Raw genomic sequence first — 12,290 nt, forward strand, 5'->3', positions numbered from 1 at the left:
ACTGTGCCTGTATTGCTTTGTTGTCATCATTAAAACAGTCCTGATGAAACTTCCTTTGGGCCTAAAACTATTTTGGCTGTCTTTGAACTGACTTCTTTGAACTGGTTCCACTTTTCCTCTGATCCATCGGTTAGTGGTCCTATTGCCTTGAACTTGATTTCAAGTTTAGGCTGGAACTCTTGCTGGTATTTGGCTGAAAGGAGTTTATGTTGAAGGCAAGTCTAATAAGCTTTGGGCACTTGTGGTGCTGGGGAACCGTATGGATGTTGAGCATGGCTCTTATGAGTCTATGATCTGTCCAGCACTCTGCTCCATGCATTGCTTTGGTGATGAGGATATCACTGCTGTCATGCTGGTGGGTGATAATGTAATCAATGTGGTGCCACTGTTTTGAACGTGCATACATTCATGATGCCTTATACTTAATCAGCCTGCCAGAAGTTGGTGTTGGTAATCAGCAAGTTGTGCTCAATGCATCTGCTCAGCAAAAGAAGTCCATTGCTATTGATTTTCTCATCTCCCTGCTTCCCTATAACTCCTCTCCACTGCTCCTCATCTCTGCTGACTCTGGTGTTGAAGGTGCCTAGTATTACAAGCTTGTCATTACCAGGCATGTCACATAGAGCAGCATAGAACTGCTCTCTGATCTCTTCTGTGCACATCGTTGCTGGGACATACACACTCATGATGATAATGAAGTGTTTGTTGCTGACAGGGAGGCAAAGTTTCAGAAGCCTTTCATTTACACCAGTGGGAAGACAGGGAATCTGTTTTAAGAGACTGGACTTGATGGTAAATCCAACCCCATGTATTCTGTCCTCATGTAGAGCCTTACCTTTACAGAAGAATGTATAGCTGCTATCTGATTCTGTCAGCGATCCTTCCCTGGCCTGTTGAGTTTCAATAATTGCTGCTATGTTGATATTGTACCAATAACTAGGTTTTCCTTTCTCAAGTTGAACTGACCACAAATGGATAAATCTATCAGCTTCAGTTAACTGGCCAGAACTGTTTAGAGCAAGTTTTCATCAGGCCACCTTTTCTAGGCCCTCCCTTACTAGGATGAGCAGTGCTGTTCTGAAGAAGCTACTCACCCACCAGGGAAGCTGCCGAAGTTCTCTGCTGTCCAATACAAAGAACAGCAACCATGCAGGCTTGTGACTAAAATTTCTAGTGGTCACCTTCAGCTGTCCCTTTCACCACTTTTCCATTGCCACAGGACTTGAGGTTGACAATTGGAAGTCTGAAAAGCACAGACACCTGTGCATGAAGTCGTTTTAAGTGGGAGATCCATTGCATAGAGGCCAATACCACTTGCTCAGCAGAAAGAACCTTGATTCAGGAGCACAGAAAAGTGTTACAGCTGGAGACCCTTCCTGCTGTAGTGGATGACCAGGGTTATATAGTGTTTTGTCATGTTCTAGGCACTCTACAGCTGCTGCTGGTACTGCCTTTCTGTCTTTTGGACCTCACTGGGGGTTTCCTCTACCCAGTATGCCAGAACCAGTCTTCACATGCATGGGTAGACAAGGCTGTATCTCGCTGAGGGTTTGAGACCCATAGGCTACCCTCAGCTGGTTTAGCTCACCAGTCAAAGTGGTTTATTAGGGTGTGTCCACTGTACATGGAAACAGCTAAGTGGAGCTGCAGGTGAGAACTGGGTGCCTGGTGGGTACCAAGGTAAATGAGTCACTCCTTAGAAGCATGACTAGCCCCTCCCACTAGAGGTACTATCCCTCCCTCAATGCCCCAAGGGGATATAAAAGGAATTATATATATGTATAAATATAAATATAAAACAATAAAAGGAATATAATAGAATATGAAAATATTAAAATAAGAATATAAAAAGAAATATAAAAATATAAACATAAAAAGAAGTTTTAAAATATACAATATATATACCTACATTCACACACACACACACACACACACACACACACACACACATACACACAAATAAACAACACACTTGCACATATTGTTGAATGGCAATGCACTACTCATAGGTTCTTTCACCTTTTGGTGGGTCTTACTTTTTGTCCTACAGGGTGTCCAAAAATGACCCTCTTCACCAAGCAGACTCAGTGCCAGTTTAGTTGCCAATAAACCGACCTTGTGATAGGTTGTATTGGGTTACATGTCACCAGCAGGGCTCAAGTGCTGACATAAGTATGTAATATATATATACATAAAAACAAGCATGAGGAAATAACTGAAATGAAAAAAAGATACATTGTAACCTAAAAACATGGCATTGTAAAGTGCATTTTTCTCTCCTCATAGCTTGTGGGTGACTGAAGTTACAGAGATGTAGGCACTTCTCTGTGTACCTGAAGCAGTTTATATATTGCCAGATGTTTATTTTCCAAAATTTACTCTTATTAGTTATGTTGTTATAGTGTGTATAGATATGGCAATTAATTATAATAATTACAGATAATGGTCATGTTTGGGCATAATGGTAAAATGCAGGGATCAATTTTCTGAAGAAACTGTAAATGATAGAATAATTTTGAAAATTTTGAAATCAGAAGGTAAAAATCGATCAGTTTCACCCAGTACATGAGAGACAACTTTTCGGTTGTAGACCTGTGAAATTAATAAATAGAAGATTGAGGATAATTTCTGGAATTTTCAGTCTGCCAATCTAATGATTCTAGTATTTCATCATCGTTACTGTCAGCTGAAAACCATGCCCCACCCTTTTGAAACACATCATTATCATTTCCCATTTAATATCTTTAATTCTTAACTGTTACCAAGTTATTCTCTGAATGTTTGCTCAAATTCTTACTGTTCTTACGATCACTTGTAAACAATCAATGTTTTAGTCTTTTGGTAAAGGTAGTGTTCAGGTGTGATAAATTTCATAGTTGAAAAATAGGTAAAGTGCTTAAAAACTCATAAAACAGCATTATCTGCAAACAAACATTTGTAAACAGCCTAATTATGCACCGATGACATAAATTTATTTTCAGTTTGACTAGATTTTCAACACAATTCCTACCAATTTGGTTGAATATCAAGTTGGAAATTCCTGGTAAAAAAGGAATACAGAAGGTTAATCAAAATTTTATCCAATATAGACTCACTAGTGTAATCTTATAAAATTATCAGAGCGGCAATGGACCTGTGCACACTACACAAACATAAAAGTTTAATTAACAAAACATTTCTATTTAGTTTGATATAACCAGAATTTCTAAAACTAGAGCAAATTTAAAAACTTACCTAATTGTGGACAATAATTTTCTCTGATGTTGACATAATCAAGTAAAACTTCACACATTTCATATCCCATACTTTTTGCCTGAAAAACAAGTTTTGTAGTATTTTGCTGAAGATACATTTGAGCTATTCCCCATGGAGTTGTATCATCACTCACCATACTAAAAATAGTGTTGTTGTTAAAGGCATTATAGATGGCCAGCGTGCAATTTTTGTTGATTATCTTATATCTGATTTGTACACAGCTGTTGGTGATATTTTCAGTTGGAGATACCATCATGCTTTTACCATAGGAGAATTTAGTTTCCATAAAAAAGCCTAGAGAAAAAAAATTGAAATTCTATTCATTTTGTAACATAGACACAATGAATGCGATATAATTCATCTTAAAATGGTAAAATTATTTTCTCTGAAAATTGGTAATAATTATTAGTTTCACCTTCTGAAACGTTTTACAGTAAAATATAAAAAAATGTTTGGATTGTGAGAATAAATTCTACAACTGACAGGAGATCACTTGAAGAATCTGAATTCTTTGTACCATTTTTATAGTTAAGAATACTCAGGCATTTTGGAGTTAAGTACATTGGTCATGAATACTATGTTGTATCAATGATGGGATACAAATGACTGTCCTCTTCACTAAATGACTGATAATTAATCAACATAGTCTACCATAGTCTCCTTTAACTATTCTTTGTATGGAACCTATTTGTAGTTGGGAGAGCTAATTATGGGTATAGCACAGTGGTGGTGATAGAAACCAGCTGAAAATACTTTCACTTGTATGATGATACCTTATTGCTTAGGTCTGCTGCAAAAATTGAAATAACTGTTGATTTCAGTTATTTGTTGATCTTCATGTTTTTTTAGTTCAAAAATATAAAAGGAGCAGTATAATAGAAACAAAAACAAATAAATGTTTGCTGTCTGAAAAGTTTTTTCTTTAAGTGTGTAAATATGTTTGACTTTTTAGTTTTTCTCTGCAAACAGGCATTTGTGCGTGTGTGTGTGTGTGTGTATGCATGCATGCACACACACTCATGTGTATGAGTGTGCATGTGCGCGCGCGCGCGCGTGTGTGTATAGCAAATATAAGCAATCAGTGAAACTGATATCCTTCACAAAATTCAAACTGTCTGTCAAATATGTGGATCCTAAAAGAGTCAAAGATACAATTTCCTTTTAATGATAAAATGATAAATGGTATAAAATTATATAAAAATTATATAAGACCATAAGCATCAAAATACCTCAAAATATCTCAAATAGTTCAAATCAAATACAAAAACAAAATATTTATTAAGGCTTCAATGAGAATTTACTATGTTCATGTAAAAATATTGATAATGTAGGAAGGTTTGAACAAGTAATTGAATCTTAGCTATAGACTCAGTTTTCCACAAGCTTACTTCTTTATATTTCAAGTCCAAGAATCATAGATAACTAACTGAACACATAAGTCTGCTGATAAATATACATTCATCAAAAATAAAAGAAGGGATGCTAATGCAATATAAAATAAAGAATAATTACTTACCATCTGTTAGGTTAGTATCGTTTCTTGAATTTATTCTTTCCCATGTTGAGTAGTAAGTTAGGTTGCTATACTGGCATGTGCCTTCTGTGAAACCACAGGAAATATTCCTGGCTTTAATGAGAAAGAGAAAAAAAAATCAACAACATTATTTATTTCATGTCATAAAATATTCTCAAAACTGAAAAAAATTACTTGTTATTGTATACAACAAATAAACAGAAGCATTGAAAACAGAATGTTTGAAATCAGAGAAGAATGAAGTGAGTGTGATCCCTTTGGTGTGTTATATTAACTTAAGCGAGGAGAATCAGTAAGTTGCCAATCACCTTAACCTGTCGGATGTTTCCTGTTTGTGAACTCTGTCTTAATCGTACAGATCAAAAATTCGTAATTTGTGTAGTCAACCGTTTGAAATTGGGGACACCCTACTGGATCTCTATTCACTGAACTGATGAATACTCTATCTAGGTATGACCTGGCTGACCCACTGTGGTTGTTTCATGTTGTCATATTTGGGAAACCCAGCTAGTAGGTGTTGGAAAGGTCTGATCAGGTTTTGATACTTTAGTATCTCTTCTAAAGATTAGCCCTATACAATCTTAGTGAGCATCTAAAACATGGAATTATAACAAACTGAAGGATGTTTATACCTTGCTACAATTCATTGATAACTTTTATTGATAGAGCTAAGCCCAACAGATCAAAAGGAAATATTGCTGCAGAATCATATCTGTTGTCTTTATTTTGTATTTCTTTATGCAGTATTCACAACTAGATTACAGCTCTGGGCTTGAGTAAATCATAACTTTGTAAATGTTTTTTCTGATGCAGCACCTATTCTTAACCTCTCCACATTTCCCTATCACTGCATAGCTCATGCATACAAGACTCACGTATTTCCCATTCACCATGCCATCTTCATTCAAACTCCCAGGTGGCATGACTACATTGGAACACTTGCATAAAATTCACTTCTACCATCATCCTCCCCTCTTTTATTGTCTTTCATCATTGCATGTCATTCATCAGCCAACATACTCTTGCACTTTTCTTTTGCACATCCTGAATCTCTGACATCTGTATCTTTCTTTCCCAAGATATGAAGATTTAACAGTTGTGATTTCTTTTAATAATATTATAGTTTCTAAGTTAACATATTTTTTTTACACATAACAATGATCATTAGCAACAAAAGATGACAGAAATAATTTTCCACATGCACACAAGCTCACAATAAATTCTTATCAAATTGAAACTGAAATAAAAGATTGAATTTGTTGAAAGTTATTTTTTAAAAATTATTTATTACTATAAAAATAATAATAAATAATAATAATGTGTTTTGAATGGCACAACAATGCACTATAATAAAAACAATGCACTATAATAACTGATGTAATTTAATCATCCATAGATTTATATAATATTTCAGAATATAAAAATTCCTTATTCAGATATCCTTAGGGATTGATTGAGTCAATGCTACAATCGATTTTCCAACAGTTTTATTTTTTCCCTTTTTTCTTTTTCTCCGGAAGTGTCTGTGCACTGGTCTCACAAAGCTTCTTCTGAAATTCCTTGTGAGAAGTGAGTGAGGGCGGCCATGTCTCAGGCTCATGTGTACTAGCACATCTGTAGTGCTGCTTTTAAGTTATGTATTTACATGCAGTTTATTTTTATGTTTCCCCCTTCTTTTTTCTTATGAATAATACATGAGCATGTCATCAAATAAAAAAGAACCTACATGCATCCAGATGTAGCTAGAGAATATATTGACTGCTAAGCTCCAATCTGTTGTTTATTTGGGGCCCTAGTCTGTCTATGAGAATAGCTTCTTTAATCCTTAAATAACCCAAATTTCTTTCATTGGCCTCAATTGTGACTGTTATGCTTTTGTCAGCGTTCTGCCATCTGTCTAGATGTTTTCTGAAGGAGGAGGCTCTCATGTTCAGATGTTCGTTGATGCGAATGTGTAACGGTTTTGCTGCGCTACCCACATAGAACTTGTTGCATTTGTTATATTGTATTCTATACACAACACTTACCCATTGGCATAAGTCTGTGTCACAGATGGGGCAGTTTGCTAGTGTGCATTGATTGCTGTCCCTTGTCCATTTCTTTTGTAATATGATATAAAAGTTTATATCATAAACTTGTTGATTAACTGACCACTAATTTCCTTTACCTTTAATTCATGACAGTGGATGTTCATACTGTGGTTGATACTTTTGCTATTATCATTGTCATTGTTGTTATGATTGGTACTGTTGTTGTCACTGCTCTTGTTCACAAAGCTGAGACTACAGAGCACAGAGGCTATCTCATTTCTTTCTCTTCTCGTTATTGTGTATATATATATATGCGAATGGCACATGTAAAGACATTCGAGCGAGATCGTTGCCAGTGTCGCTGGACTGGCTCCTGTGCAGGTGGCATGTAAAATACACCATTTTGAGCATGGCCGTTGCCAGTACCGCCTGACTGGCCTTCGTGCCGGTGGCACGTAAAAGCACTCACTACACTCTCAGAGTGGTTGGCGTTATGAAGGGCATCCAGCTGTAGAAACTCTGCCAAATCAGATTGGAGCCAGTCCTCAGTCAAATCGTCCAGCCCATGCTAGCATGGAAAGCAGACGTTAAACGACAATGATGATGATGATGATGATGAATGATCATGAGTTTGCTTGACTGTATATCTGTATCTGCCTATATGTAGATGAAAGGGCATGACTTCAAACTTTTCAACAGGCATTTACTCTCTCCTGCTACCCTGTCACCCAGTGTTCTGCCACTCCACAGATGTGTGTGTATTTTACATAACAGGTGTATATATTGAGCAAAATTAACTCTATATTTTGTATAATTTAGGATTAAAATATTCATGACGAGGTGAATCAGAAGATTGTGTAACTTTTACCAAACAATCATATCAGTTGAATTATAGAAATGTTGTTTTACAAAGCTTAAAACACCAAATATGCTTTCTGTTTTATTATATATAGCATACGTATGCACACACACACACACATGCACATGCACACACTCAGATAGGCAGGCACACACACACACACACACACACACACACACACACACATACACACACACAAGTATTATATATATACATACTTATGTATATACATGTATAAAACTATGTATGTATACATACTTACATATATACATATAGTCAAATTAAAAATAAAAATGGAAACAGCAACAACAAAGTCAAAAGAATGTACACACCGAATGCGAATGGATAAGGTTGACACTCAGTTTAAGATAGAAAAAGGAGAGAATCTGTGACAGTTCAAATATGGATCTTTGTTAGAAAGAGGAAAGAGGAAAGGTTCACAGAAGTACAAAAAGGGAGAGAGAAAAGTGTGAAAAATCTTACCTTGACAAACTTCTGGTTTGAAGCCTACATTCATCAAGCCAATAAATGCACCAAATTCATAGCCCCTTGTAGCAGTAAATACAATACTAGTGTTTGTGTTATTTTTAATGTCAATGCAAGCAGAATTCCATTGTCTTGATTGAATGATACCAAATTCTTCAAATACAAGTTTCTTTCCCTCTGAATTTTCAAGATGAAGCTGAAAATAGATTAATAGCTCATGAATATGTGTGTGTGCGTGTGTGTGTCTGTGCAGACATACACATACACACTCACACATACGTATATATGTGTATGTATATATATATATATATATATATATATATACACATACACATATATATATATGTATGTGCATGTACACACACACACACATATATGTATATACACATACATATATAACATATATATGCATTCATACATACATACTTCATATATATATATATATACATATATATATATATATATATATATATATTATAATATGTGACAATTATTCGGTTGCCATAATAAAACTCCAAGTTTTGGATGTCAGGGCAGAAATCTGCTCCAGCATCTCGTCAGTTTTCAAGGAATTTTTTGATTGTCTTAATAACTGACAAGATGCCAGAGCAGATTTCCACCCTGACATACAAAACTGGAAGTTTTATTAAGGTAACCGAATAATTGTCGCATATTATATTACAGATAAATTCCTCTATTTACATAATATCAAGGCCTCATTCATTCATTCTTTTGTTGTCATGCCATTACTATTAATATATATATATATATATATATATATATATATAATTTTTCATAGAAAACCATGTAATCGTTACCAATATAGCAAGAGATTTCAGCGCAAAAAAGTTTAAATTAGACTCCTTAGGGATCTAATTTAATTGACTTAAATTTGACGGTCAAATATAGCTTTATACAGAAATGTTGACATAGGAATAATTTACAATAATAATGGATATTAGCGTCAAATCTCTCTCTTAAATTTAAATTTAAAACTTTGGATATATATATATATATATATATATATATATGTATATGTAAAATACACCAGCATCGGTTGTCAAGCGATGTTGGGGGGGGGGGACAAACACAGACACACAAACACACATACATATATATATATATATATATATATATATACGATGGGCTTCTTTCAGTTTCCGATACCAAATCCACTCACAATGCTTTGGTCGGCCTGAGGCTATAGTAGAAGACACTTGCCCAAGATGCCACGCAGTGGGAATGAACCCGGAACCATGTGGTTGGTAAGCAAGCTACTTACCACACAGCCACTCCTATGCCTATGTGGATATTAAATTCTAATTTGAACTTTTAACATCTCTTCTCCATTTTTATTAATAGTTTGTAGTGTTTTATATTAGATTTTATCTTATACATGCCTATAACGAACGTTTTACTTGTTATTTTCATATTTTAATTGCTTGCTCTAACAAGCTATTATTTTAATATGATGAATATTTATTAGAAATATTTCTTTTTGAAGTCACCAAAACGTTTGAATTGCTCTATTTGAACTTATTCTCACACACACACACACACACACACACACATATGTGGATCAAATAGTTTGATTCAAATTCCTTGGTACTTTAAGTTTTAAGCATGATGCTAGACTTGCTAGTCTTCAGCCATTGGAATTAGAATTAGATGTTGATGGGAGAGAATCACTGTTCAATCCTGGGTATTAGCTTGCAACTGGTCAAAAAAGGTCACATGATATCACTGTTTGATGCTGGTATTTCAGCAATAACAATTACTTGATGGACAGGAAATCGGTCACACAGATGGTGGGGTGGGAAGAAAGTAGGAAGGGGTAGTAGATTTGCAGGTATATACGTATATATGTGTGTATGTGCTTATATATATCTGTGTGTGGCTGTTTTTTATGCGAGTGTATGTGCACATGCTAGGTGTACATTCACGTGCTTATACTTTTGTGTGAGTGTGCCTGTATTAATGCAAGCGTATGTGCATGTACATAGGCAAACATCTTCACATCTATGCACACACACACACATGTATGCATACATGTACACATGCATGTGTGCACACACACATACACATCCGCACGTGCAAGCATGCAAACACACACACACACACACACATAAATACATGCACACATATACATGCCTGCATGTATCTACCCCCAAGTGCACACACACATGAGCATATGTGTATGCACGTGCATGCATGTGTGTATGCATGTCTGTGTATGTATATCCATGTGCATGCATATGGTGTGCAGTTGTATATGTGCATGCGTATTAACTCATATGGTTATGTACAAGAGGTGAGAGTATGCAAGTAGACAGGTAAGGGGAAGCATTAGGAATTGATGATTTCATTCCTGCTCATGGGTTTGGTTGGTGATGGTGATCTCGGTGCAGGTGGTGCAGAGGGGCAGCTGGCACTAAAGAGGTATATCTAGGTTGTTAGCAGCCAGTGATTTGAAATTTACCGGAAGGGCTACGTCTGGTGAGAGCAATAGAATAGATCATATTTCTTGTTGATGTTGATTACTGCAGGTTGGTAAAAAATATGCAGTCTTCTATGGAGGCAGAGCTGGCAATTAGGGGCACTGGGTGAATATGGTGGCACCTGTTAATAGTCTACTTGATGCTGGGTGTTATGTCTCACCTTGACATTATGGGGTTGAAGAATTTGTAATACTTATGTATGGTCTCTGGGATAATGTTTCTTAATTAATGACAGGAAGCCTCTGGCTATGTTGCTAGAAACATTTAGATTAAATGGGGAGAGGTGAGGTTAAACAGATAATTTTCCTTTTCCTAACTCTTTATGCATGTGTGTACATGTATATATACATACATACATACATACATACACATATATATATATATATATTTATCATCATCATTTAACATTCATTTTCCATGCTGACATAGATTGGACGGTTTTGACAGAAGATGGCAAGCCAGAGGGCTGCACCAGGCTTCATTCACCTATTTTGGCATGGTTTCTATAGCTGGATGCCCTTCCTAACATCATCCACTTTACGGAATGTACTGGGTGCATTTTACATGATACTAGTATGGGTGTTTTATATGGCACCAGCATACATGCTTTACATGTACTGCCAGCACAAGTGCTTTATATGTAGCACTGGCATGGGTGCTTTTTACATGCTGTCAGCACAGGTGCCTTTTATGTGGTACCAGTACGAGTGCTTTTTATATAGCACCAGTATTTAAGTTGACCACCTTGCACTTGTTATGTACTTAGTAAGTTGGTTAACTTAAATTCTCTACCTACCAATCTGATTGTTTGTTTAAAATCACCCCATGATCGTAGATCTTTATCATGATTTAATCAAAGTATTCATCAATAAAATGCTGCTGAAACCACTGTTGCAAAATTTCAGTGTTCTTTATATATCACTACTAGAACTAGAGAAGAAGTTTCAGGTAGGGAAGCAATGTCTAGAATCGAAAGGCCTCAGAGTTAACCTAACTATGGGCACATAAGAGGTGCAACAATATCAGAAGAAGGTTAACAGGGAAAATAGCTTTTGTGTGTGGAAGATGCACAGTTACAATAAGCACTGAAAATGTACAGAAAATAGATGCTATCAACTGCCAGCAGGGTAAGCTAGAAGTAGTAGATAGCTTCCATTATCTGGGTGATCAAGTCAGTAGTGGAGGTGGTGCTCTGAGAGAATAGCAGTGAGAATAAGAATAGGCTAGGCAAGGTTTAGAGAACTTCTACTTCAGTAGTAACACAGTTCCTCTCCCTCAGAGTGAAAAGCAGATTGTATGATGCCTGTATGTGAACAACTATGCTACATAGCAGCAAAACATGGGCTGTGACAGCCAAGAACATGTGTAGGCTTAAAAGAAATGAAACCAGTATGCTTTGCTTGATGTGCAATGTCGACATGCATGTACAACAGAGTATAAGCATCTCGAGAGAAAAGTTGACCATAAGAGGCATCAGATGTGGTGTGCTGGAGAGACGACTCTGCTGGTATGGTCATGTGATGTGTATGGATGAGGACAGCTATGTAAAGAAGTGCCAATCTCTGACAGTGGAGGGAACCTGTGGTAGAGGCAGATCCAGGAAGACATGGAACAAGGTGGTAAAACAT

The 12,290-nt window shown here is 36.1% G+C and overlaps 1 protein-coding gene across 2 annotated transcripts in view; it reads right to left on the reverse strand.

Annotated features, from left to right (window-relative positions):
- The window catches only part of LOC106884080 (MAM and LDL-receptor class A domain-containing protein 2), a 139,662-nt gene that overhangs the window by 48,763 nt on the left and 78,609 nt on the right, over nucleotides 1–12,290 (reverse strand). For both annotated transcript variants that reach the window (XM_052966613.2, XM_014935299.3), the window contains exons 16-18: nucleotides 8,162–8,360; nucleotides 4,772–4,882; nucleotides 3,235–3,549 (exon numbers count right to left, since the gene is read on the reverse strand). In XM_052966613.2, coding sequence (XP_052822573.2) covers nucleotides 3,235–3,549; nucleotides 4,772–4,882; nucleotides 8,162–8,360 — 625 coding nt within the window. The remainder of the gene's footprint in view (nucleotides 1–3,234; nucleotides 3,550–4,771; nucleotides 4,883–8,161; nucleotides 8,361–12,290) is intronic.

Source organism: Octopus bimaculoides, chromosome 3 (genome assembly GCF_046866305.1).
Source record: "Octopus bimaculoides isolate indiv1 chromosome 3, ASM4686630v1, whole genome shotgun sequence".
Classification (NCBI taxonomy): domain Eukaryota; kingdom Metazoa; phylum Mollusca; class Cephalopoda; order Octopoda; family Octopodidae; genus Octopus; species Octopus bimaculoides.